The sequence below is a fragment of the Eurytemora carolleeae genome, unplaced genomic scaffold, assembly GCF_000591075.1.
Source record: "Eurytemora carolleeae unplaced genomic scaffold, Eaff_2.0 scaffold256, whole genome shotgun sequence".
NCBI classification, from domain to species: Eukaryota; Metazoa; Arthropoda; class Copepoda; order Calanoida; family Temoridae; genus Eurytemora; species Eurytemora carolleeae.
In genome coordinates this window covers 308,555-336,330 of record NW_019396155.1, presented here as the reverse complement: position 1 = coordinate 336,330, position 27,776 = coordinate 308,555, and the positions used below count along the sequence as shown (strand labels likewise).

The 27,776-nt window shown below is 31.8% G+C and overlaps 4 protein-coding genes across 10 annotated transcripts; 3 read left to right on the top strand and 1 right to left on the bottom strand.

Annotated features, from left to right (window-relative positions):
- LOC111696671 (protein XRP2) lies at positions 1-4,817 on the top strand (the record flags this gene model as incomplete). The annotated part of the gene is given in 10 exon segments (XM_023466359.1): positions 1-54; positions 509-589; positions 673-708; positions 1,078-1,176; positions 1,938-1,999; positions 2,419-2,469; positions 2,894-2,980; positions 3,584-3,688; positions 3,968-4,034; positions 4,086-4,817. Coding segments are annotated over 10 exon segments (681 nt in total), but the record flags the coding sequence as incomplete, so codon positions are not given.
- Positions 4,818-6,462: 1,645 nt separating this feature from the next.
- LOC111696678 (uncharacterized) lies at positions 6,463-8,812 on the top strand. Its single transcript, XM_023466366.1, has 4 exons — positions 6,463-6,531; positions 7,305-7,406; positions 7,763-7,852; positions 8,228-8,812. Exons 1-4 carry the CDS (start codon positions 6,463-6,465, stop codon positions 8,318-8,320), a joined length of 354 nt encoding a protein of 117 aa, XP_023322134.1. The 3' UTR covers positions 8,321-8,812.
- A 921-nt stretch (positions 8,813-9,733) lies between these two features.
- LOC111696660 (uncharacterized) lies at positions 9,734-22,680 on the bottom strand. Of its 7 annotated transcripts, none has more exons than XM_023466339.1 (8): positions 22,637-22,680; positions 14,637-14,717; positions 13,696-13,925; positions 12,312-12,397; positions 11,650-11,744; positions 11,364-11,421; positions 11,047-11,212; positions 9,734-10,272 (listed from the first exon to the last, which is right to left on the bottom strand). In XM_023466339.1, the coding sequence occupies exons 1-8, from the start codon at positions 22,663-22,665 to the stop codon at positions 10,247-10,249; spliced, it is 771 nt and encodes a 256-aa protein (XP_023322107.1). In that variant the 5' UTR covers positions 22,666-22,680; the 3' UTR covers positions 9,734-10,246. The 7 variants fall into 7 exon arrangements, 6 of the variants coding, with proteins under 6 accessions (XP_023322107.1, XP_023322108.1, XP_023322109.1 ...); XM_023466340.1 differs by having other exon boundaries at positions 9,734-10,317; positions 11,092-11,212; XM_023466341.1 differs by having other exon boundaries at positions 9,734-10,345; positions 11,120-11,212.
- LOC111696659 (uncharacterized) lies at positions 19,852-26,419 on the top strand. The gene is made up of 4 exons (XM_023466338.1): positions 19,852-20,050; positions 22,447-22,677; positions 23,574-24,905; positions 25,489-26,419. Exons 2-4 carry the CDS (start codon positions 22,531-22,533, stop codon positions 26,347-26,349), a joined length of 2,340 nt encoding a protein of 779 aa, XP_023322106.1. The 5' UTR covers positions 19,852-20,050; positions 22,447-22,530; the 3' UTR covers positions 26,350-26,419.
- The last annotated feature ends 1,357 nt before the right edge of the window (positions 26,420-27,776 follow it).

Genomic DNA, 27,776 nt, shown 5'->3' with positions numbered 1-27,776 from the left:
TTTAGAACGAGAGACTGTTCAAATCTTGACGTTTTTATTTTAGTAAACACACAGGTAAAACAATTAATAGATTTGGGCTGCAGATAATATTGCTAAAGAAAATTAATTACTAGAAAACCCAATTTCAGTGGAAGATATTTTCAAGCAATATTATCTGCAGCTGATCATATCAAACAAACAAACAAAAAAGCAATTATTATTCAATGCACAGATATAAGTGTTTTAAATTTTCAAACGCTTTTTAGAAATAAAAGATTGTTCAATATAGATTTTGACAACAATTAAAACAATTAATCAACGTAAAAATAGAACGGTTAAAAGGAACTAGAATCTCCTTACAAACTCCATATATCTTTTCCTTCTAAATTATGTAAACCTTTGATATTTCAAGCTAAGACAATTTTATTTAACATTTTAAAATATCAAACGTTGCTCAAATAAAAAATACATATGTTTGTTACGAGTGCACTTCATTTGTGGAAAATGATTTTGAATTAATCTGTTTCAGCCAATAATAGAATCAAGTACTGGTATTCGTCTCGGCTGTTTCCAGTTCTACTATGATCAGCTCTCAGAACATATGTTCCAGGTAAACTAGAGGGGGATCCAGAATAAAAATGGGTCTTTTTTATTATACAGGGTGTCTTAAAAAACAAACTTCTATTATTACAGGCGGATATCAGTCCTTGGCAGAATTTTTGGTGGAAGGTAAAATCAAGTTTAATTTTCAAAAGTGAGTTTTATCTGATTCAACTCCTCTCATGATTATGTTTTTTTTTGCTAACTTCTTTTGATTTCTAACCCTTATATCTAAATACTCCGCAAATAGATTTTGCTTACTCTCTTATTTTCATTTAATTTTTTTTTCCTAAAATTTTTTTATCGTCTTTTATCTCATTTATCTCTAGTCTCTAGTATTAATTCTAAAAGTATTAGCTAATTATTAGTTTTCACCTTCAATAACATAATTCCATATTGCAATAAAATACCATATATATACATGTAAACAGATGAAATTAAATGAGCCGATAAAAGTTAATTTTGTTAACTTATCAGTTACCATCTTATCATTTGCAGGTGCACGACTTTACCCCTGTAAAAGGAGAAAAGAATTGGAGTAAACTTGGAACTATTTTTAAAGTTGAAGATTACCTACCTCTACCCACTTCTGATCAGGTACTCATCTTTATCAATGTACCTACCTACATAAATCCAGAGTACCTACCTTTACCCACTTCTGATCAGGTACACACCTTTATCAATGTACCTACCTACATAAATCCAGAGTACCTCCCTTTACCCACTTCTGATCAGGTACCCACCTTTATCCAAGTACCTACCTACTAAATCCAGAGTACCTACCTTTACCCACTTCTGATCAGGTACCCATCTTTATCAATGTACCTACCTACATAAATCCAGAGTACCTCCCTTTACCCACTTCTGATCAGGTACCCACCTTTATCCAAGTACCTACCTACATAAATCCAGAGTACCTACCTTTACCCACTTCTGATCAGGTACCCACCTTTATCCATGTACCTACCTACATAAATCCAGAGTACCTCCCTTTACCCACTTCTGATCAGGTATATATATACCTTTACTCAGATACCTACTTTCGTATACCCAAGGTACCTTACGGTGATTCAGATGTCCTGATTTTACCATTTTGTTCAGAATTTTTAGTATTCTTAAGAAGAATAAAATGGTGTTTATCACTACAGTATCTATTATCTAACCAATCTTATTTTCTGATACTTAAAATCAAAACTATGAGTTCCCAAAGTCCTCCTAGTAATGACGCATAAATTTAATAATATTCAAGTTCCTATTTTTGATAGCATACATTCATTCATTGCTGACATTTTGAGAATTATTGGTTAGATTTTTGCAAATTTTGTTTATGCCATAAACCTAAAGAATTATGTATCTAGGGAAGGAACGGAAGTGCTAAAGAAGAAAAGTCCCTGGTTCCCCTGACTGTAGGTCCCTCAAGGTCCAGGATGTTTTTTTACAATTTAAAACAAAATAGACAATTTATTAAAGCAAGAATATTTTTCTTATAAAATGGCGTAAACTATAGAAGATTATACCAACAAATTTGTTTTCCCTCATAAATACTCATCCTAAAAGAGACTGTATTCCCAATTCACAACGGTATCTTTGAAACATTTGTCTTATCAACGTGGAAGATATTACTAGGTTTAAAAGTGTTTAATTCTAATAATTCCAATATGCTTTTCTGCAGTAGAAATGCGCAAGTCACTTTAGTAGAGAAACAACAATCGAAAACAGCCAGTTTATTAAAATATAAACATTAAAATCTAGTTCTTACTTGAGTTCAATTCTATGTCGTTTCACTTTTTCCCCGAGTACTTTCAGATATTTCTAAAGATAAAAATCTTGGACTGTTAGATCTCTCTCTGGTGAGGAAGTTTCTCTAGTTGTTATTTTCCAATCTGACAGGTATTCCTATTTGTATCTGTATATCTGTGTATCTGTATATCTGTATATCTGTATATCTGTATATCTGTATATCTGTATATCTGTATATCTGTATATCTGTATATCTGTATATCTGTATATTTGTATTCTTCATTGGTCTAGTTTTACACTAGAGACAGGAACCATGAGTCTTTGCCACAACTCAAATTTTCTCATCTCTACATCTTTGCTAATGGGTTTTATTTTCTTTGTCTTTTTATGAAGGTATTTTAAATTTAAGCTTTCCGTACTTTTCTCAAACATTTTTCATGTTGTGAAGCTAAAGCACTGTGAATTGTTTAGGTACTCGAGATTTTCTCTTAAAATCTAAAGTACTGCAAAATGTATTCGCTGCTTGAAATTACCCCATCTTTTCTTGTATACTAAATCAATGTGAATTGTTTAGGCAGATAGAGATTGGCTGGAATAGTTTGAAAAAACTAAAAGAATACCCAAATGTTTATTTAGTCCGTACTGCACATATTCTGGTCAGGTAGAATTAATCTTATATAACCTTATATAACAAACAAAGAACCCGCAAAAATTATTAGTGCGAACAAAGTATTTACTAAATTTTACATTTTGAAAAACAGGATTTGTTAACTAGAAAATACAAATTTTAAGATTTGTTAATTAAAAAAACTAAATTTTCTGAATTACATTTTGAAGAACAAGATTTGTTTCTCAGAAATTCACCTCTTGCCCTTTTTGTTAAATTTAGAGCAGATTTTCACAGATTTTTTGCGAATTATTGTTAAAACACCATTTATTAGAGTAACGTTGAATGACACTCCCTTCACATTTGTGCAGATTTACATCAAGACATAGAAAATGAGAAGAGAATATAAAATTAATCATATAAAATATAATGATATCTACAAAATTTCCTTACCCCATTTTGTGAAAGGCCCGGTTTCCGATATTGGGTTTCTTAACGATACATTGCGTTAAAGTTTTGGGCTCTGTATAGAGTTCAATTCCTTGTGTACAATGTACATCTGAAGATTTTCAACCTACATTTGTTTTATGGTTATACTTATAACTCTCTTATTTATGAACGAATTCTTATAACATCTATTGTATTTTCTCGTTCTAGACGAGCCGACGCAGAGAGATTGTTCCCAGCCTGGGTTGACCGGGTAGATAGGGGTAAACTACTCTGCTTTCATCTTGCAGGAGCAGGAGCAGATACATTAGCCAGGTAGGTCATCTTGCAGGAGCAGGAGCAGATACATTAGCCAGGTAGATCATCTGGCAGGAGCAGGAGCAGATACATTAGCCAGGTAGGTCATCTGGCAGGAGCAGGAGCAGATACATTAGCCAGGTAGGTCATCTTGCAGGAGCAGGAGCAGATACATTAGCCAGGTAGGTCATCTGGCAGGAGTAGGAGCAGATACATTAGCCAGGTAGGTCATCTGGCAGGTGAAGGAACTATTTATTTAGCAAAATTGAGTTCAGAAAAAAATTAATTTATTTTTAGAAAAATGAAGGAGAGGGAGGTAGGTGGAATCTGGATAAGCGAGGGTAACGGAGAAAAAGATGTACAGGTAAAAAAAGATTTTACCAAAATTTACTTTTTTTTAATTAAACTTTTTTAGGGACTTTTCGGACTTTCTGAGATGGCAATGGGATTCTAAGAGCTGAATTCGAACTGGTTGATTCTAAACAAAGTTTAATTATGAATAAACATGCAGGGATTCCCTGATCAATAAGCTTGGGAATTAAGTGACGAGTTCGAAGTCTTTTTCTATTTGCGCTTTATTTAATTCTGATTAGATTATCAAAAAGCATCAAAGATGATCAAAATGCCGTCATCAAATTTACATTTTTTAAAGAATAATCTTATTAAAAATGTTCTGAAAAAGTGAGAATAGATCGTAAATCCTTATTTATGACATTATCTTTACGGTTTTTATGTAAAACGTTTTTAATAATAATTTTTATTGTCATCATAATTTACTAAATACAATTAGTAGACTTTTTCAAGAATATACATTGGAAAAAATTGGTTTGAGAATTCAAAGTTTCATAATTTTTTTTAAAGTCTGACTTCATACATTTATTGACGCATGAAAAATATGAAATAGGAGGAATACTAATTGAAATATTGAAAATAAGTTACATTTCAAGCTATTGGTAAAAACAATTTACTTCATAACAACATTAAGATAATCATAAGATCGCATCAATGTCGTCTTCTCATTTTTGGGCCCCACTGAATGTAAATATCTTTTTTGATCGTAATTATTATCATTATTAATTCTGAAACTCAATGGTTGTGTACCGTGTACCGTTCTTTAATTTTAATAAAAGTTTGAAATTAATATTTATTTTTCTGTCACGTTAACTTTGTTATTATTTCACACACAAAAAAATGTTTAATCGTTCTCCTTACAGTCTTGATTCCTTGCTACAGAGGATTTTATTTTTGTTGAAAAATCATCTAAAGTATATATTCTAGCCAAAAGACCAAATTCAACCTGTTTACCGTAATAGTTAAGGCCGTCCTTTCAATCTTTTCATGCATGTATAACCCCTGTTTATATAAGAAGATTTCTCAATCCATGGAATTTGTCAAAAATAAAAATATGGCACAATCTCTTCATAATTTTCATTTTCAGAAATTTAGAGATTCTTTCAAACGTCAGACTTTTTGGAACTAACTGTAAAAGTGAATATAAACAGTTAGAAAACTAGTTTCTTGAAAGAAAGAATTGAAGATATCACCTTAGATCTTGTTTCTTTGTTGGGTAGTACACAGAACAAGTTTACGCACTTTTACGCATCTTTCCTTGGCCAGGGTTACGCAAAATTGTTATGATAGATACGCATAAAGATAGAATTTTTTCTCGTTTGCTACTTTTATTTATCTTTATATTTATTACCAGCGCGTGTAATATTTTTTTTCGTCTGTGTCGATGGCCCTGCTGTAGAAAGGTTAGGTGAATGGCCCTGGGTTTTGTTGCCGGTGTTTGTATATAAGGTTTATTTCTTGGTTAGAATAATAGTTATTGAAATCTACTAAACATGAAGTTAATGGGTGAGACATTTTTATTATTTTTTTTTGGAAGGGGAGGGGGTGGGTGACTCAACTCTTAAAACACATTTGCTTTTAAGTTTTTTTTTGCGACGTTTGGCCATGCAGGCAGGATCTAAAAAAAATACAAGATTTTTTAAACTTTGAAATAAAAACAGAAGTGATTGAGGATTCTGTGAAAATGATTTTTTTCATGATATATTTAATTTCAGTTGCAATTTGTTTTTAAACTAAGATTAAGTATAAATCTGGTTTTACTTGATGAATATAATTATAAAAATATCGTGAATCATTTCAAAAATCAAAAAGTTTTATTTATGAAACTCATGTGACGATTGATATTTAGTTTTTGTTCATTGTTCATTGTCATTTCCTGTCGGAGATTTAACATTTCCTGTCGGAGATTTAACATTTCCTGTCGGAGATTTAACATTTCCTGTCGGAAATATGAATATTTCCTGTCGGAGAATCCCAATTTCTGTTATGGATGTTAATATTTCCTTCCGTAGATATTACCACTTTTTGGCGTAAATACCTCCATTTCCTATCATAGTTATTACTATTTCCTGCTGTAGATATCTATATTTTCTGTCATGGTTATCATTTAATCCTATTGTGGATATTTCTTTTTCCTGCTATAGATATCTCTACTTCCTGTCTGAGATATCTATATTTTCTATAATAGTTCTTAAATTTTCTGTCATAGATATAACGTATTTACAGTCTGGGATATTATTATATCCTGCCGTTTACAGCGCTTTTTCTTGTCGTAAACAGCACTAATAATAAAAATAAATAATAAAGTGTTGAAAATAAACAATTAAATAAAACAGGTTATCACTAAAATAATTGAAAAAAAACCGGTTACAGTTGTTGTTGCCCTGGTAAGCGCCGTTTCCGGTTACTCCTCTGGTCCCCCATCTGGCGCATGCGCAAATATGCGCCCTGGACCTCCTCACGAGCCCAATAGCATCACAGCCTCAGAGTTCAAATCTGCTCCATTTGAGGTCAATTTATTTTGTTTAAACCTTTATATCAATTTCTTCATTAAACAGACTCTCAACGTTGTGTCAGTTGTTTCAAGCAACCTTCCATGTCAATGTCCGATTCTGATATTCCAGTATGTTTTCCTACAGTAAAAATGCAACATATGAGTCGAACTTTTGTGGAAAATTCAAAACTCAAAATAATTAGTTTTAAACATTATATGATATCTGATTAATACTTGATAGAGACTCAGATTTTAAGGGTGTCTTTGTGAATCGGGCATTGCCATCTTTGTAGGGAGGGTCACTTGAAATTCCGCTTTTAGTCCCTTTAAGATTATTTTCCAAAAGTTTAAAACTTGATTTCACATATTTTCATCATTTGAATAAGTAACAAACAATATTCAATGTTTTAATAGTTCCTTGGGAGGAATCTATGTAAAAAAATCCGGTTTTTCATATTTTAGGTTTTTTGCTTTACAAAAATCTAAAAGTCCCCCAAAATATCCGAAATAGCCAATTTCTTGAGTCTAAGTAGAAAGGGCTGTCTAATGTCTATGATAGGGGCAAAAATTTTACCTCGCCGCTTAGAGTTTCAGACTGTACCAGTTCATGATTTGATGTGTGGACTGTTTGGTTATTTTCCGTCGCTTCTTTAGACTAATCTTTGGTTTGGTGTAGTTAGTGGGGAGCCTGCAGAAGACTAAACAGATCAGAGTGTTCCTGAGAACCTTGAAGGATGGTAGACCATTCAGAGGGTTCATGCTCATGGCGGAGGTATTATTATTATTAAGAGAGGACATGGATATTTTATTCCCTCCCCTGAATCAGCTGATGATGCCCAGGCTATGGACTGTGAGAACTTCCCTCCCACATGTGAAGATTCTGAATGCCAGGTACAAGATTTAAACCATCATAGAAAAACATTTTGATGAGAAAGGTTTTAAGGATACTGTTTTGAATCGGACATTGCTATCTTTGCATGGAGGGTCACTTAGAATTACGCTCACAGTCCCTTTAACAGGAATTAAAAATCGTTGGTATTTATCTAAGGACAAACTGTATACCAAAAAAGATTGAAATTCTGACTTAAAAATTCCATGACATTGATGGCAAAATAAGTTTTAGATACCTTTTCTCTTTTCAAAAATAGAAATCTAAACAAAAATTTTTAGCAGAAGATATAAGCAAAAAACCAATAATTTTCCGAATGTCTAATAATTATTTGATGCTAACATGATATAACTTCTAGGGAACTGCAAATGCACTTGTGCACTCCAACGGCGAGGCTAAGGACTCAATTACAGCTATCTGGACTCCACCCAGCAGTATGACCGGCCAGGTAAGCACAACATTTCAGTTTTTTTATTGCAGGTCACGCGGATTTAACATCTCCGTTCTCGGTCCTTATCCCATCAAGCTTTCACTTTCGATCAAAATTTGTCTCATTTAACTACAATTTTAGCCTTTTCTCTGTTATTATTTTTAGTCGGCATATGCGTTTTAACAGTTGATAGAAACGTACTTAATGAAATATGAAATCAACGGCAACTCTCTCTTTATGTTCGTAGAAAAATCAAGGATGTGAATAGTATAGTAGAGTAAAACAATCTATTTGTATTCTAGTCAGTGTGTTTCTACCAATCATGTTTCTACCATCTGTACCTGCTGAGTTTTTTTTCTTTTGTTTTATTTTATATTTATTTGTCGTTTTTAGGTAAAGTTTGTTGCCACTGTTGTGGGAGAGAACAATGAAGATGAGGGATCCACTTGGTGGGAGGGAGTCACATCTACTCCAATCGTGCTCTAGACTCCTGTTGGATCTACTCCAATCCATCTTAAAACTTCTCCTGGAGTTCTGTAGGAGTTGATCTACTCATATTCAGCTCTATACTTTTCCCGGAGTCCTGGTAGGAGTTGTATCTACTCCTATCTAGCTCTGGACGCCTCCTGGAGTCCTGGGAGAAGTTGTATCTACACCTATCTAGCTCTGGACACCTCCTGTAGTCCTGTTGGGAGTTGTATCTACTCCTATCTAGCTCTGGGCACCTCCTGGAGTCCTGTTGGGAGTTGTATCTACTCCTATCTAGCTCTGGGCACCTCCTGTTGTCCTGTTGGGAGCTGTATCTACTCCTATCTAGCTCTGGGCACCTCCTGTAGTCCTGATGTTGGGAGCTGTATCTATACTCCATTTCTACATTAGAGGCCTGGTGGGAGGTTTTTATACATACTCCTTTTCTGCTCCACACTTCTGGGACTCCCAGGAGTTTGCCAATATGTAAAATACAAACCAAAAACTATATTTATTTATTTATATTTATTTATAGTCAGGTTTTATACCCCTTCATGTTAAATATTTAGCTGAACACGGAAGATTTTGTCGAATGAATCAATTGAAATATTTAAATCCAGAAATTATCAATTTGCATCTGAAGTTTAATTTAGACGTTTACGTTTTTTTTAAATTGAAGGGGAACAACAATTTTATATTCTTTTCACAAGGAAAGTTTTGTTTTAAAGTGGCATTGCCCTCTATGTTAATGCTTAAATGACTTGTACATGAGCGGGGGAGGGCAGGCGGTCAATAAGCCACAAAAATTTTCACTTCATGCCACATATTAGCTTTCTTTTGTCTTCCGGCAGCCATAAGCTACGACCGTACAGTCTTACATATGTCACAGAGTTTGAATTTTCTGGCAATTATTACGTTTTTAAATGATAAATTTAGTGCATCAAAATTGTGATATTAAAAATCCAGTGACCTTATGCAGGGGCGGATACAGGATTTAAGTGAGGGGGGGGGGGGTAAGAGTGTTTTTAGGAACAAAAAAAATGAATAATTAGGAACAAAAAATCGTGCCGCAAACTTTTTTTTGGCTTAAAAGACTCAAAAAGAGTCAAAATTAATGACTAAAGTCCCTATTCAATTTTTAGGGCACCATTGTCGGAAAATATTTACATCTGATGGAAATGAAAACATAACTGATCAGTCCATATATTTGACTTAAAGTTAGGCCAGACAATTGGTATTGGTTTGAGGTTGACCAAACCACTATTTTTTAGCCATAAATAAGAAAATTTTAAAGCTGTCCAACTTAAAATTTTAAGGAGTAGTTGGTAAAAGCCTGAAACATTTTTGTAAGATATCAAACAATATTTTAATCAACCATTTGGCTCTTGAAACTTTAAGCCCTGTATTCATTCAGTTAAAAATAAAACAAAATAATGAAACTGATGTTTTATTTAGATACTAAACATATTTGGTTACAATCACAATTTGAATACTTTGACCTTAATCCTTCTCTGATGAACAGAAAACCAAAATTTCAAAAATTGAAGATAATTTTTTTGTTGAAAAGCCCTCCAATCCAAAGTTGTGCACTGTTCAAGAGAACTACAGTTAATAAAGTAGTAAAATATTTAGGGTTAAGTTAAAGGGTCTTTAAACTTAGATTAAATTAAACTCAACTTAAATTTGACTGAACATTTTTATGTATAACTGTGCTTTTTACAGATCTATCATAATTAAAAGGCCCACAGACAACATGAGTATATTTAACCAACTTGGATTGTGTGGAAATACAAAAATGGAAACTATTTTACCCAGAAAACGTTAAACCTTTTATGTCGAAAAATTGTTGGAAATGATTTTTCCGACAAACATCGCAAAGTCCAGATTCTTGTCTGACGTCAGTCTAATTATTTGCTGGGTAATCCCAGGCCAAAATCCAATCTGTTAATTGGTTCGCAACTTGACTCTACCAGTTGTGCCAGCGTTTTCTTTTATTTGTTGCGCGCTGTACCGACCCGTTCTGCACGTGCCCTGCAGTCCAGANCATATATTTGACTTAAAGTTAGGCCAGACAATTGGTATTGGTTTGAGGTTGACCAAACAACTATTTTTTAGCCATAAATAAGAAAATTTTAAAGCTGTCCAACTTAAAATTTTAAGGAGTAGTTGGTAAAAACCTGAAACATTTCTGTAACATATTAAACAATATTTTAATCAACCATTTGGCTCTTGAAAATTTGAGCCCTGGATTCATTCAGTTAAAAATAAAACAAAATAATGAAACTGATGTTTTATTTAGATACTAAATATATTTGGTTACAATCACAATTTGAATACTTTGACCTTAATCCTTCTTTGATACCATTACTAGCTGAACATAAAACCAAAATTTTAAAAATTAAAGATAATTTTTTTGTTGAAAAGCCTTCCAATCCAAAGTTGTGCACTGTTCAAGAGAATTATAGTTAATTAAGTAGTAAAATATAAAGCGTTAAAGGGTCTTTAAACTTAGATTAAATTAAACCCAACTTAAATTTGACTGAACATTTTTATAACTGTTTTTTACAGATCTATCATAATTAAAAGGAGTATATTTAACCAACTTGGATTGTGTTGAAATACAAAAATAGAAAAGAACTTTCCAGGTTTACTTAAACGATTTTTTAACTACATCAGTCTAATTATTTGCTGGGTAATCCCAGGCCAAAATCCAATCTGTTAATTGGTTCGCAACTTGACTCTACCAGTTGTGCCAGCGTTTTCTTTTATTTGTTGCGCGCTGTACCGACCCGTTCTGCACGTGCCCTGCAGTCCAGAATTTTTTTGGTTTGGAAATTCTTTTAGACACGGCAAAACCAGTCTCACGCCTAGTGTATCAGTCCTCTTGTACTCAAACAGGAGATCGTCTAACTGGACACAGAATAAAGAAAAATTAATAAAAATAAAACAAAACAGTGTTGATTATTTTCGCTTCAAGTTAAAATTAAATCTAGCTTAAGTTGCTTTAAAAAATCAAGAAATGTTAAAACCATTAAAATAAATATTGTAAAACTAAACTTACATTTTGAAAGTACGTTTTGTGGTCTATTGTTAGTTTGTGATTACTGATCCTTAGAATTCTAAAACCAAATATAAACTTAGCAACGTTTCTTAAACCTTAAGTTTGCTTTAAATCAATGAAAAATAAGAACAAAAGCAAGAGAAATTTACCAAGACTTAGTGAAAAAAAAAATATTATATTGAATTGATTAAAATTAAAGATTAAAAAACAAAATAAGTTGCTAACAAAAGATAAAGGAACAAATTGAAAAAGCTAATAGGTTTTATTATTTTATTGTTTATATTTCCTAAAATATTTTACTTTGTCTTCCTGCCAGACACACAGAGTTAAGTCCCCAGGAAATTCTGTTGAATTCTTTAACAGGTAGAATCCATCTGGACCCTTAATATTTTTAATTAATAAAGGCATGTCTTACATTATTCATAATTTTATCTTCTATCAGTTTTCTATTATGACATTTTGCCTAATACTGACTTGACATGACAGAAGCTATATTTGCCTGAACGAAGCAAAATCAATTGTTTATTATACAAATAATTTAAAAATCACTTTAACTCATAACTTTTGCATAATATAATAAAAACTAAATTTTAGAGAATAAAATTTTAAAATATGATAAACTGAAAAGATTTTTGTGGAGTCTCCTTTCCAATTCAACCTAAAAAATCATGAACGTTAAAAAAAAGGATAATAATGATGCCCAACTCTAATCAGGATCATGCTTAGTCCATCCAGGCCCAACATTTTTACGTAGATTGTACAGTACTGTGACAAGACTGATCAGCTAGCTATAAAAGAAAGTAAATTGGCGGTATCTATGTAGTTCAATCATATACAACCTATGTGGCTCTTATATAGTTATTACACAGTGTACACTGTACAGTCCAATGATGTTTTTTTTAGTTTTTAGATACTGTCCTGTCAAAATACTAAAATAATAATTCGAACCTGTTTTAGGAGTTGTTCCACCTTGGGTTTCCTAATCCATCCATGGTAGCAGCTGGGTAGGTCAACAGGTCGACCCCACACTTTGCCTGAGGAATAGGATACGCGTAGTCATGACTTTCACCCTGTGCACATAGCAAATTCCTCAACGCTATATTCCATGTTTACGACGCCATATTGGAAATAAAAAAGAATTTAACATGCTTTGAATTTATTCAGTTGTTCAAATTAGGTTATTATTAATCCATAACTTAATCCTCTTACACAAAAATTAGTCTAACTTTATCAAATTTAAACCAGCAAATAGTTAAAACATTACAAATCAAAGCTGTTCAGATGAGCTTTCGCAATTTTACAAATGACTAATATTAATTTTAACTATTTTGGACAGATAAGCCTTCTAAAAAATTTTAATAATGTTTTGCTTTCTAAAAAACAGGGTGGGTCAAAAAACAAGATTAGTGTTGTTTCACAAAACACTCATTTACATATAGCAGAATTAAAATTTTAGACAAAAAAATTAAATATAATTATTAATTATCAATGCTGAACAGGATATCAAAATGTCCAATTTTACATCCTTCAAATTTGCACTTAAACATTTTTTTTTTCTAAATGATTATAAGCCAAGTTAAAGTTTATGTACTAAAGGCTAAAGCACAAATTCAGTGAACAGCTGACTTAAGTAGAATTGACAGTTAGTCCATTCAACCATCATTGACATAGCACCAAATAATTGCATCTCATGGTTTTGGTACATTTAATTATACCTGAACCAAGTAGTGATAAAACCATTTATTATAACTCCCAAATAAAAAAAATGGAAAACAAAATGCCGTTTATTACTTGTTTTTCATTTCAACATATTTGCTACAAAATTATTTCTAATATATTTCTAAAAATTTTATCTTAAATGTCGTCTTGAAACTTTCAACATCCTCTTTTAACAGTAGGAACTCATCTATATACGACAGAAACATAATGTGGCTCGTAAAATAAAAAAACAATTCAGTAGGTTTGCATTCCATGAGAATTTTACAGTACGGTCCTTGTCCCAGTAAGTTGTGCCTTTTGATCACGATTTGTCCCATTAAACATGAATTTTTCGCAAAATTTTTGTAAAAAAAAATCCTTTAACAATTTGGAATGACTGATAATTTTCAATTCGTTAAAAGACGTTAAGTTACTGGCCTAACCAGTAAAAACACCGGTTTTAGCCAGTTTTCATTATTGTTCATTCTTTTTATTAAAAATAAAATGTATTTGTACAGTGCATGCAATGTAAAATCATGTTTGCCCAACCTTTGAATTGTTTCTCAACGAAGATAAGGAAATATTAAAACATAAAACTTTTAAATTGAATCGTAAATCAATCTTAAATATTTACCTTTTATATTTAAACTGCGGAATATGGAACAAAATCTGCGATCTTGAAATTCAGACTTTTCCTCATGATCTCGATTATTAAAAGGTGGTCGTGTTGCCGCGTGTTGTTCTCTCTCCAATTTGTTAAAATGTCGTTTTCCGGTTGTTTCAATATTGTTTTGGAAAACTGTTATTTTTTCCGTTCCATCTTGTTCATCTTCTGGAAGAGGGTCATCCAGTTTTTCTTTCGCTCTAGAATTTCAATTCAATGTAAAAAATGCACATTCAATATTATTTCATAATATTACTCTGTATCTCACATTTTAAACTTGTTTCTATAAAAGTTGACAAAAAAGACTTGTTTTCCAAACAAGAGCATTATATTGTCCATCAATTTTCTATCAGTCTTCTATAGGTGTTTCAACGAAATGACCAATTTTTTTGGCGCAAAATTTGTACAATTTGCACAAAATCTGAAGTTTTGCGGAAAACATAAATTTTTAAGTAAATTGACCAAAATTGATAGTTCAGCACAGAATCAAACAACTGAAGATTAATCAAAATATTTACAAAAAACCAAAATTATAATTTTGCTACACTGAGGCCGAATTTAAAGAATTTGATCCGCGGTTTAAATTTAAGCCGCGAAACAAATTTTAAAGTGAGGGACAAAAATTCGAAAATTGAAAATTAAAAATTGATGCATGGTTTTTTAAATGTCTGAATCTTTGTGTGGTGGTAATTGTCTATTAGTTTTTTAATGCCATCCTTGAAACTTTCCCTGTCAACAAAAAGTCGGAGAAAGTCAAATTGACGCAAAAAGCACTTCCGTATTTCTTTCACATAGTGACACGGATTCAAGATTAAGAGGGTATTTCCCTATTTAAGTTGTCAAGGTTATCCAACATAAACAAATGATGAGTCAGCAAATTTGACAAGAAAACCGGCGAACTGTCCCTTCACCTGTTTTGCGAATAAGTTGACCGCAAAGTTTTGTAGCTTCCAGCCATAAACTCTTTAGAGTCAATCTGTCCCATTGAAGTTCTGGAATAAAAGAATAAAAAGATTATTATTTCATTAAATTTTATGAACTTTATAGTAATTTGAATATAAAACTTCTATCCAATTTTCACAATAAAAATGGGACACAAATTCTAAATGGGATACAAAAACTAGGGGATACAAATTCTAAAATTCTAAAAGAGTCTATTTGTCCCGCATAATCTAAAAACCATTATGTTTGAATTTTTATTTTTAAGTTTTCCAGAATGAGTTATGTAATATAAGTTTTATTACAAAACAGTTTGAAAATTTTGAGCATTATGATTCTTGCGGAAGACGACAAAAACTAAAATCCGGAAAACCTTTCCAGAAAAATGTCTCCATGTAAAATCAACAATGTTCCTGCTAGTTTTCGTAAAACCTTACGACAAAATAACTTTAATTAATTAATTATAACTTCATGCAGACATCAACAAAAAATCTGATCTTTTTTTATTAGAGATTTTAATGAAAACATTTTAATAAAAAAANAGACAATTGTTTTCCATTAGTGCATTTCTTCTACCTTAAATATCCTCTCTTAGGGTCATGTGAGTTGCCATACAAAATTTAAGCCTGATCAATTCAACCTTTTTACGTTTACTAGGCTTGATGGGCGCTTCACGCCCATCTTCTATTTCAATTGTGAACATTTTCTCTTCCTATACACTGTAAAACAAAAACAAAAAGTCTGCGGATTTTCTCGAAAAAGAAGTAGATTTTTAAAACTTATCGGAAATCAAACTTTGCTGTCGGCAAATTTTTGAAATTTTTATGATTCTCAAACCATCCCTGGAGTCATGTGATGTCCTACACAAAATTTTAGCACGTTAGGTTTAGCTGTTGACAAATGGACACTAACAGACGAGCAAAGTATATATATATCTGCTAGGCTTTTAGGGGGCTTTGCGCCCATCTTCTATATTTAACTTTTAATGTGGCTTTATCTGTGAGCATCTTCTCTTTGTACAGTAAAAAAAAAGCTTGCGGATATTACAAAATTTTTTTCGCACATTTTCAAAATTTTACAAAAACAAAAAACTTTAAGACACACATTTTTGAAATTTTGATCATTCATAAACCTTCCCTGGGACCACATGAGGTCCCACACAAAATTTGGGCCCGATCGGTTCAGCCGTTTTGACGTTTATTGGATAGAAACAGACAGACAAACAGACAGACAAATTTATATATAGATATAAAGAACTTTTATTTCAATTTTAAATTGAAATTATGAAGATTTATTTTAATGTAAACTGCTAAAGTTATTTTCCAAAAAAAAAATTTAATCTTTCCTCTGAAATGGCTTATTTGTGAAAACATTATGAAATTATAAAAATTATGCATCATAACATACTCTGTAAAGTTCACAGGGCGCCCATAACCGAAAATTTGCACTATTTAACGAGAAAATTGCAAAATAGAATTTCTTTTGTGGAAATATGTAACGCTCAGGTAATAACAGTTAATATTGTGATTTTTCTCCTCCTTTAGACTGCAGACAGTTTGTGTTGGTGCCCACAATGGGTAAAATGATGCACAATTTTCTTTGTAAATTGTAAAGCAGTTTATAAACTGAACACACAATTCATTGATCTTTATTAAACTAATAAAATTTCTTTAAGATATGACCTTTCGCGTAGTGAGTAGGGTTTCCAATCGATTTTTTTGCCAAAAAATCGTGTAATAATTGCCAAAAGATTTTCTTACGTTTCAAGTAAAAATTGCTCGAAATTTCGATATAATTTTGCATTTTGAGCATTTCGTTATTCCTGCCTTTTTCGTTATTTCGAGCAATTTCGTTGTTTCAAGCTATTTCGCTAAAAAAGAAACAATTCCATGATATGAATGTACAAAATAAAGCTCTCGCATGAATCATTTACAAACATTCATTGTAAAGTTTAATGCGTTATCTATGGAGAAGAAGTTGGAATCCTACAGAAATTCACGTTTTTCGTAAAAATGATACAAATACAAATATAAATACAAAATTATACGCAGTGCTGAACAATGTAAGCATAATGTGCTTCATGTTTTTACGCAGAAGACAACATTAAACGAAGTGCTGAACATGAAAAGCAAATATTTCTCATGTTTTAACACAGAATACAGTATTATACGCAGTTCTGGACACTGAAAACAAATGTTCCTCATGTGTTTACGCAGAATACAAAATTATACGCAGTGCTAAATAATGTAAGCAAAATATGCTTCATGTGTTTACGCAGAATACAAAATTATACGCAGTGCTAAATAACGTAAGCAAAATATGCTTCATGTGTTTACGCAAAATATAAAATCTACGCAGTACTGAACAATGTAAGCATGCTTCATGTGTTTACGCAGAATACAAAATTATACGCAGTGCTAAATAACGTAAGCAAAATATGCTTCATGTGTTTACGCAAAATATAAAATCTACGCAGTACTGAACAATGTAAGCATAATGTGCTTCATGTGTTTAAGTTGACTGTGTAATAATAGTAAATGTGTTATCAAGTACTTAGAACAGCTTAAAAGATAACAAAAAACTTATTTACTCACACTAATCATAAATTACACATTGCGGGCTTACAATAACGACGACATCAGTCCTATAAAAACAATCACTAGTTGAGAGATTTCAATAAAACTGTTAGACTTAAGTTTTCACTTTAAATATAGCTAAACCTAAACTTATGAACCACAAGCAGTTTAGGAGTGTATTCAAAACCGTTTCACCTAATTAATAAGTTGATTTTCCAGATACTGGCAAAACTTTTTGATTCATAAAAACATCAAATAATCAAGGATTGCTTCCTATTCCACAGTTTTATGGGTCCCTTTGTATCTGGTTTAATTTTCCGAAAATATGACCCCTTTAATAGAAATCGGCTGTTCCAAAAAACATGAGAGGTAGGTAAATCTTTATTGATTTACGATAGCGCACTAATAAATATCCTGGGGTGTATCAAAAAAAGTTAAAGTAGGTTTCGGTAAAGTTGAGAAAGCAAAAGCGACAGAGCCATATTTTGAAATCCAATGAAAAGAAGTCTACGACAAAGAAATGACGTATTATACCTCTGTGACGAGAGTTCAGTTGGTACGCTTAAACATCAATGAACAAATGTTCCAAGACTTTACTTCAGGCAAAAAATATGTTGATCTCAGTTGTCTTTTATAGGTCACTAGATATCAATACAATGAAGACGACCTTTATATTTTAATTTCAATTTTACCAATCTTTCAACCAGTAGACACACATCAACATGAAGCGAAAGAAAAATTGTCGATAAACAAGTTCTTTTTTTACTTGTAACCTTGTAATTTGAAAAATGCATGTTAGGGATCAAAGTATAATTATTAAAAAGTTGTTTTCATTGTATTGATATAATCGCCGACAACGGTACCTAAAAGCGAACACACAAAATGAAAAAAAACTACTTAGTCTGGCTAAACATTAAGAAGATAAGAGAGATAAATAGTTTATATTACATAAAAGGATGTAATATAAACTATTTATGTCTCTTATCTTCTTAATGTTTCCTTTATCTAACTAACATAATATAAAAAAAATAATTCATTTCATTACTAAATCAGTGTCAATTTTGCACTATAGTATTTAAAATTATTTTTACATCATTACATCATTAAAAAAAATGTTTTAGTAATTGGAGTCTAAAAGTCTTCTTCCTATTGCAGAGTTTTCTGGTTATCACTGTATTATTACATATATATAGAATAGATAGATAGATTATCAAAATAGAACTGACAGAAGCCGTTAGTTGTTAACTTATAACTGCACGTTGTCCAAAATATAATTTTTGTGCAGCGCTAACGGTAAGTTTAAAATATTTGCAATCTCTCTTTACTCCTGTATTTTTGATTTTTCTGTCTGCAAAAATAAATTCTTTACCTTAAATTCGTGAAGTGTTACAATCTTTTTCATTGCTTAATTTCATATCATTGAAATGTCATCAAAACAACATTTTAAATGAACAATAATCTCTGGAAGCAATTTATTTTTTTATTTATATAATATCATACATAAAGATGTAAAAACTAAAAAAAGTAGTTTAAGATTTGCAAAATGAAACAGGGCAAATATTGTTAAATAATTGAATAAATGAAATTTTGTGAACTTTCTAAAACAGTCAGAAGAAATGCTTTTATAGCAAATAATCAAGGCCATAAGTGAACAGTATGAATGTTTATGTATTGCCTATAAAAGTTTTTTTTTTAAGTGGAATCCTTAAAAATCACATTACAAAGACTTTTTCAGGCCGTATCTAGTCAGTCAAGCAGTAAACTTTGGACTTTGATTTTTTACTACCCTGCCATTAACATTTAAAATAATTTTGTTAAAAACTCAAAAGAAGCATATGTCTTTAAATTAAATATACGTTTGATTTTAGACCTGTAAATGTACTTGATTTCAAAGATATCTTTAAAATGGATTTACTTAAAATTCCCTCGGTGGCCTTTTCTGAAAATTGAGATAAGAACTCAGAAGACTGCATATTAACAAGAAAAAGTTTAGATGTTTGACTTGAAACCTGATGGCCCCTCAGTTACTTACGGCTCTGGTTCTATACAGATCAAATACTAATTGTATGTTCTCAACTTCTATTAGATTATTTTAATGAAGTTTAGAAAGACAGGTATTTTCAATCTGAAAAAAATTACGATGACAACATTTAAAAAACATATAACAAATAAAATACAAAACGAAACAAAATAATTGCTTTCTTTATATTCTTTTATTTTTATTATAATCGTTTTTTAACAAAATGAAAATTAACAGGTTTTCCATTCATTAATGGAATCTGTCTAAAATTTCCATTCGTTAACGGAGTATGATGCCCAGCCCTAGTCTATACTTAGATATATGTCCCAACACGTCTTAGTCTCTGTTCTGCGCGTACCTAGGCTATGTGAGATATATGACCCAACACGTCTCAACCCCTGCTCTAAGCGTAACTAAAACTGCCTAGTAACCGAGTAACCCATACCTTGTTTACAATCAGCTGTCAAAAATAAGGAAAAGGAGGAAAATATAGAATTTTGTTTGATTTATTGATATTTCGTTTTTATTTGTATGCGTGAGCTTGTGCCCACAATCTTTATCCAAAAATAAACTATTATTAAAGTTAAAAATAGAATTTTGTTTAAAATTATCAAAAATAGATTTTTAAATTTTAACAAATTTAATCGTAAAGACAGCTGATAATAACGGTTTGCAAAATCAATACAAATTTACTCTGTTATCTCTGGAATAGACACAAACTATTTGTATAGATATTCTCCACTCAAGATTAATGAGTTAGTTACAACATACAAACTAGAAGGAGCTGAAAGTAAGTGTAAGTCTTTTAAAAACTGTTTTATCAAGTAAATCTTGTTTCTTCAATATGAAATCTATAGTGTTGATAAAAATGCAAACCATAAAAAACCATAGAGAATAGAATATATCGAGAGGAATTAAAAGAATCTCTCGGTATGAATTTTTTCAGTCCCTTTCAGCCTGAAAGGGAGTTCAAAGTGTACAAATCATGTAAATGTTCACAAATTATATGCAGTAGAGTACATTAATACAGTATGTTCCCTAGACTATCCATTTCAATTTCGAATTTTTTAAACTGTTAAATAAACTTTTTAATGAATTAGGTGAATAAAAACATCATTTGATTTATAGTTATAACGGAAAGTCATCGTTTGTAAAGTGGAAGGCATAGAGTCTATGTGAAATGATCATTGGTCAATTATGAACTCAGCTTATTTTATAATTTTGTTTTCTTTTAACAATAATTTTAGATTTTCTATAAAATGATATTCCAGGGCCCAACAGGTTATAAAGCATAAATATGTGAAGTACACCTGCAGTATGGAAACAGTACAACAAAATGGCCGTTTTACACTTTTTTCTAGTAAATTCCTCTCTATATATTCTATTCTCTATGTAAAAAAACAGATATATATATTCTTAACTGATAAAACTTTGTGATATTTTGGAAAATTTCAAAGTCGGATTTTTTTTTGTGGAGTATCGTAAATTTAGAATTTTTTATCTCGATATCCAAAATGGGCATTTCTAATTTGAGGATAAATGCTTATTCTTGATCCCTCAAGTAAAATTATATAAGCTGTGTATTACCACCACAGGAAATCGAAGAGGCATAAGATAAAGATCAATGCTTAATCTCGAGATTCATTACGCAAAAGTTTTTACGTCATGGTTTTAACAAAATCCACAAAAATCAATAAAAACAGCATAAAAACTAAAATATATGTTGTTTGATAATTAAAAGAAGTAAGATTAAATCTTTAAAGAAGAGACAGTACAAAAGTAACACACAAAGGAGGTATTTCAGGGACGACTGTACGGACTTTATACTGTCTGTTTCCTTATATTCACGATTCCCTGCAACTGTAAACTCGTTTGTTTCGTTGGGAAATCGTTTAAAACATAAGACTTCGAATTGTGAAATATTTAGAGAGTTTCAAGTCGTCTTTATTGTCTCATTCTTTAAATGTATTCCTATTGTTTGTATTTATCCCACATAGTAGCAGTTTACAGATAATTATTATATTAATAAGATTTGTTTCTGTCATAAAAATTCAAAACTGTTTAAAGGGACCGTTGTCGTAATTTCATCAGAGTTCCCATTTAGAGTTGCATGTCCGATTCACAACCGTACTCTTTAAACTATCAGGAATATGATAATTCTAACCATGTGTTTCTTTGTCTCTGCTGCATAAATTCACAAGTCACTACAGAGAAGCCACAATTTGAAAAAAATCTATTTTCAGATAAACTCTTCATTTTTCCTTTACAGTCCCTTTAAACGAAGCTTTAATGCATTATTTTATAATTGGGCATGCCCACTTGACGTCGACCGTTAAATGAAAGACATTTAAACATTTTTATTGATTTTTTTTAAATTTTCTGGTTGTCTAGTCTTCATATTTAACATTAAAAATAATGTAAAAATTGATAAAAATAAGAAGTTTGAAATATTAAAGGATTACAAAGGAATTGCAAATATACATATAAGGATTAGAAAATGCGTGTTTGTGGCATTTTTCCCGAGTTCATTTCAGCATACGCTTACTTTACATTTCCGATTTTATTTCAGCATAAACTTGATATTGTAACGGATACTGTATTATTGTAATGTACTGCGTATAATTTGTAAACGTTTACATAGTTGTACACTTTGAACTCCTTTTCACGCACAAAAGGACTGAACCATAGAGTAATAAAACGAAGAGATAAAGTTTACCTCAGATGTACACAACCGACCTCTCTATTTTTTCAGTTCATTTGTTTATCATTTGTTAACTATCCATCCAGTTTGTGCTTTTTTTCAGTAAAGTTTGAATTTGTTTCTTCGCAGAAACTTAATATTTTTTGACAGAACTTTTAGCTAATAAATTGAAAACCTACAAATTTGTCAAAGGTTTGCAGTCGACATCCTCGAATTCTCTTTGAAAAAAAAATCTAAAAATTTGTCAATTTCATAAATCCCCCCCCCCAAAAAAAAAAAATACGATCACTCTATATAAAAGTGTGTAGTGTTAGATACGTAAACATATCGTGATGTATAGAACCGACCACTCTGTTAATTAATTAATTAATAGAGAGGTCGGTGGTGTACATCTGAGGTAAGCTTTATCTCTTCGTTTTATTACACTGATAGGCTTATTTCCCTTCTATTCAAATTTTGTGTAATTAATTAATCTTCTATTTCAGAAGATGAATTTGAATTAAATGGTTTTCCTGAGAAAGCTTCCATTTCTATTCTACTAGAATAGTCTACTAATTACTGTAATTATCATGGCTGAAGATGGACAGAACAAACTTCAATTCATATTTCCGGGAGGAGAAAAGGAAACTTTAACATTTCTGGAGGGAGCAAAAATATTTTCAGCAATATATTTACCTGATCTCAGAGAGAAAAGTGTTTGCCATCCTGGAGAACAGGGATTAGATTTAATAAATAGCGGGACATAGCTGATCCATGTAGAAGAGGGAGGGAACTCCCGGCCACCCTTAGCCTCCTTTATAGAGAAACGAGCCTCCCAAAGTTGTTTTGAAGTTGGAGCCTCCGCTTCACCGTAAACAAGCCTCCGCCATACAGCACAAATTTTTGTGAGAAACATTTCCGTAGTAAATTAAACTTAGTTTACATTTACTTAGTTGTAACCTTAGATTTAAACTAAGTATTCGGGAAAAATTAATCCTATTCAAATTCTGATTTTGTCACTACTAATCTCTTGCGTCTTTAAGGAGAAAATAGTTGAAAACCCGTAATACCCAAGAGGCGATCGAGAGTCCATTGTAAATTCTTTTAGTTGCATTATTTTGCTCAAACCATATATAATTCAATCAAATTAAAAACTAAAAAATATACAATTCTGAAATTTTTTTAGACTAAGTTTAATGTAGTTTTCATATAATAATCTATTTTGTTTTCTTTATATGATGTAAAGGACGATTATTTGGCTACTATAACCACTAGGTGTCTTTCGCTGATTCCTGTGAAATTCCAAGAGATTATGCAAGATTAAATGAAATTGAATAAGAAATGTTCTCAAAATTTTGAGTTTTAGCAGAAGATCCATAATCCACTACTTCAGTTATAATTGGGCACTTTTTTACAATAACTAATAAATTCGTCTTATCTTTGATGAACCTCAAATGTCACTTTGTCGAAAAATTTTATGTTTTATCTAAACACAGGAGGCTAATTTACTGCGTAGCGAAGGCTTGGCTCATGGTGGCCATCGCGTCGAAAATATAAGTTAAATTACTTTGTGAGTGAGTGTCAAGGAGAAGTGGTTCAACTGTGTCTTAATATTTATTAAATCTGTTCTCAGATTGATTATGATCTTCCAACGCAAGCTGTTCTTCTGCCCCAAGAAGAACTGGACAACATTGCTAAACAAATCACAGACGCTAAGGAGAAGTGCAATTTCCGTCAGCATATGAACAATGTAAAAGGAAAGGAAAGTGAAATTAATGTCGGGGGATATCTTAAAGTTCAATTGGCTGGCACAAGATGTGCCATCATTAAAGGCTATGATGTAAAGTTTTTCAGAAGATATACAACTGGGGTTGATGGCTCAAAAAATCAGGAATTTGACTTGATTTTGATCCTTGGTGAGTATTGTTCCTTTGTCGTTGTTGAAGTGAAGACGGCCAAAAAATTAACCCTAACAGCGCCCAAGGAACAGTGTGATAAGGGGGAGAAGTTTTTTCAGGAGTTGACCAGTAAGCTTGGACGAGAAAATTTTGAAAATTGGAAGTATAAAGCTGTAATAGCACTGCCAAATGTCAAAGAAAGAAGAATACTCAAGAAAAATGACAATTGTAAAGCTACCATCATTACCAGGGAAGAGATGTTACAAGGAGAAAGCTTACTTCAGTTGTTAGAAATAAACTTAGATAACAAATGTGATATCAATGAGGAGTACTTAAGCTTGGTTCAAGTCCTTATAGCTTCAGCTCATTCTAAATGTGTTAAACTGGAACAAACACTAAGGGTTGGGGCACCAACTAATTTTGTTCTTGAGACACATAAAAAGCTACTCGGAGAAGCTGTACCTGGAATGACACATGGAGAGGTAGAGGCTCATGCTATTCCAGAAGAGGTCAGCTTCTCCAGTCTGAAAAACCAACCGCTGGGTAGCGTTAATAGCATTCTTTTCTGGAATATGGAGCAGTTTCAATGTTTACAGAGCAATGCATCCAAAATACTTATTCATGGAGAATATGGATCTGGAAAAACTCTCCTGCTTATGTCAAAATTAGAAAGTTTACGAGAGCAGAACAAATCAGTTGTGTTTATCTCCTGTGTCAGTTTTGTTGAAGAAAGCCCAATCTTAAACATTAAAGGAGATATTAAAAGAGTGTTTTATCTCATCACTGGTTCTTTGCCTCATAAAGTTTCCGACAATGTGTTTGTCTATGATGAGCAAATGCGTAATTTCTGCAAGGATAAGAAAGTTGATTTTTATACAATAGAAGACGTTCTGGACAATCTTCAGCTGGGTAGAAATGATGTACAATCAACATCAGATCTTCTGAATGTTATCACAAAATTTTGTGAGAAGAAGCTTAATGAGAATCCAAACTTTGTGTTTCTTATCGATGAACTTGTTCCTCCTGTTAACAATGACAGTTTATTAAGAAAGACAGTGAGAAGTCAGGTAAAATTAGGATTATTTAGATGTTTCAAATTAAGAGTTGTTTTCGTTTATGGATGAAATTATTTCATCGAAAATGTCGAATCCTTTTTGCAACAGCAAAAATGTGTAAAATATAAAATCTAAAAAAGAAAAAATTTTATAAATCAAAACTCAATCATACTTTTCAAGGGATTTTACAAATATAACGTTTCTGAACTCAGTGTTTTTAAATTTAGATATTTGAAAACTATTTTAATTTACTTTTTTTCTGGCTTAGATTAGTGATTTGATTTACACAAAAAAATGGTGCAAGGTGGATTTGAGCTTTTAAAAAAATTGCCATCATATTGTTTCTTCCTTACTTATATCAATAAAATATAATTTTTGTTATGATTGAAATTTGGAAACTTTCAATTACAAAAAAATTTGATAAAACCAGAAAGGAGTGTTTTGCCACAAACTCAAATTTTCTAATCCCTCTATTTTTGCGAACTGATGATGCAAACCTTTGATATCTAAAACTTAGAGTATTTAACCCTCCGTTTAAGTAGCTGATCAATCTCTCGTAAGCAAATATCTTTACTCTTGAACATTATATATTAAGGGTTCAGTTGAAGACCAACCTCTACACAAGTTCCTAAAAAATCTTCCTGACGTTGAAATCACTATTTGTTTACGACCCTGTCAAGCATATTGGGCAAACTATGATAAAGTAGACCTATCTATTTTTGCTGAGAACTGGGCAGTAATAAATCTACCCAACGTTATGAGGTGCACTGAAAACGTTCGCAACAAGGCCAATTCAGAAAGTGTCAGCCAAAGGGCATCCAGTTATTCAGTCACAGTTGTAGGACCTGAGCCTAAAGAACTTGAGATGACAGAGAACTGGTGTGAAGAGGTACTTGAAGCTGTATCCGGAGAGGACTGTTTCGTTCTCATAGCTCATGCTGCTGCTGATAAAAAGTCTTTAACCCTCTTCAAAACAAAATTGGAAGAAAGAAAAATAAGATGTTTTACATTCTTTGGGGGTAAAGAGGAGGTGGAAGAGCTGGAAGGATTTGTCGGATCTGGAAAAGGATGTTTGATCGCGGGTCCTGATATCTTGAACGGCATGGAATGCCGGACTGTGGTTCTCCTTGTTGACAACAGTGTCTGGAGGCAAATGATGCAGTTTTTTTTCTCAGAAAGAAGATGTGATCTTTTCCGTTGCACAACCAACCTTGTTTTAGTCAAAGTAAATAGTGACCCAGAAAAAATGGATTTTCCATTTTTTTTCTTTGTCATTATGGCTTTACCGGTTCTAGGACTACTATTCCATATGTGCAAGTATATGTATGACCCAGCAGCATATCTAGAAGATAGTGTATGGATAATCGGAAATTTTTTGTTTTGCTATTGCATTGTATTTTTTATTATCATTGCATTTAAATTTTTGATATGTAATAGACCTGTAAATTTACCCTAATAATGTGGTGCTAAAAAACGTAATGGCCTTCTCGTTTTTTTTTTAGCGCTTGAAGCAACAAACATTAAAATATAATATAATATATATATATATAGATATATTATCAATAGATACTTTTTTATTTTTATATATTTTATTATTCAAAACGTTCAGATGGAAATAATTATATTTAATTCTTTTATTTGAGATTTGCATTTCTTGCTTGTTAAAGGGACTGTCAAACCACCTTTTAAAAATGTTGCACTCTAAATTCACATGAGTCATAATCAAGAGGATCTTTGTTTGGCGTTACTGTGTTACTTTTCTTTCTTGCCTCTTCTGCATAAATCTCACAAGCGGTTTTTAAAGTGGAATCTCAACAAACTAGACAGAGGGAGAATTTAAAAATTGATGCGACTTTACTAGTACAACTTTATGACCTCGTAGCTCCTTAATTTTAAATTTACGCGCAAGTATGAAAAAAATATTATATTTTTTTTTCTTCTCTATGGCTATTTGATATGAAAGAGTTATGATTAATATTAACATATAATATTTTAATTGTACGTGAAATTTACTTTATTTGGAGGTACGCCATCTATAGTTTGTATGTAAACTGTAATACAGTACAAACATCAAATATACAGTACGCTTTCGGAGTACAAGTGTATGAGGAGGTTTTGTATCAATTAGATTTTACTCAGTTTTCTCAAAACCGTTTATTAACCATGGAATATTGCTCTGTAAAAGACAGCAATAATATGACTTCCTGTGAAGATGTAATCCTGCACACGATAAAAGAGCAGTGGATTGCAATAGTCAAATGGAAAACAAATTCTCCTAGCCGGATATGCAGTCGGCATTTTGAAGAAAAAGTTATATTAGTCAATATTAATTTGAATTATTAGTGTTCAAGTTTTCCTTTAAAAGTGTATTTGAAATATGTGCAGCTCGAGAGGTGTTGAATTCTGATAATTTCCTCCATATGCTTCATTAGCAAACTCCCCAAATCACTTTCCAGAGAAATCACGATTAAACTAATCTACTTCAAAAGAGAAAATTATCTCGTACCTTCGTACTCAGAGGTTTAAGGGTACGTACCATTGTGAACCATACATCCCTCTCTATTTAACGGAAAAGTTAAAATGATTTCAACAGTTTTTTTAAATTTTTTTTTATTGAAGACCATGCTTAAATGAAAATAAGAATTTTCAGAAATCACCCTCGAGTACTGTAATATACAGATTGACCTTTGAAAGTGGAGTACATGGCCTGTACAATTAGTAAAGGATTAGTGTACACCATCACTCTATATACTATAACCTCGTTGTCTCCCCGGATTAAAACAGAAAATGGATAAAAGGGCTGCAGCTGCCCCTTTTTTACTGTCTTTGTTCGGATATTTGCAAGAAATAAATCGCAAATTTGAGTCGAAGTAGCCTTTGGCG

What these genes read in the sequence shown, in the direction of transcription:
- LOC111696659 (XM_023466338.1), top strand. Translation starts at nt 22,531, where the DNA reads ATGGCTGAAGATGGACAGAACAAACTTCAATTCATATTTCCGGGAGGA. An exon ending in TTTGCCATCCTGGAGAACAG is followed by an intron (nt 22,678 to 23,573) that starts GGATTAGATTTA and finishes ATCTGTTCTCAG; the next exon opens with ATTGATTATGATCTTCCAAC. An exon ending in GAAAGACAGTGAGAAGTCAG is followed by an intron (nt 24,906 to 25,488) that starts GTAAAATTAGGA and finishes TTATATATTAAG; the next exon opens with GGTTCAGTTGAAGACCAACC.
- LOC111696660 (XM_023466339.1), bottom strand. Translation starts at nt 22,665, where the DNA reads ATGGCAAACACTTTTCTCTCTGAGATCAG. An exon ending in TGGAACAACTCCTAAAACAG is followed by an intron (nt 11,745 to 12,311) that starts GTTCGAATTATT and finishes AAAAATATTAAG; the next exon opens with GGTCCAGATGGATTCTACCT. An exon ending in AGAAAACGCTGGCACAACTG is followed by an intron (nt 10,273 to 11,046) that starts GTAGAGTCAAGT and finishes CTGGCACAACTG; the next exon opens with GTAGAGTCAAGTTGCGAACC.
- LOC111696678 (XM_023466366.1), top strand. Translation starts at nt 6,463, where the DNA reads ATGCGCCCTGGACCTCCTCACGAGCCCAATAGCATCACAGCCTCAGAG. An exon ending in TCAAATCTGCTCCATTTGAG is followed by an intron (nt 6,532 to 7,304) that starts GTCAATTTATTT and finishes ATTATTATTAAG; the next exon opens with AGAGGACATGGATATTTTAT. An exon ending in GTGAAGATTCTGAATGCCAG is followed by an intron (nt 7,407 to 7,762) that starts GTACAAGATTTA and finishes TATAACTTCTAG; the next exon opens with GGAACTGCAAATGCACTTGT.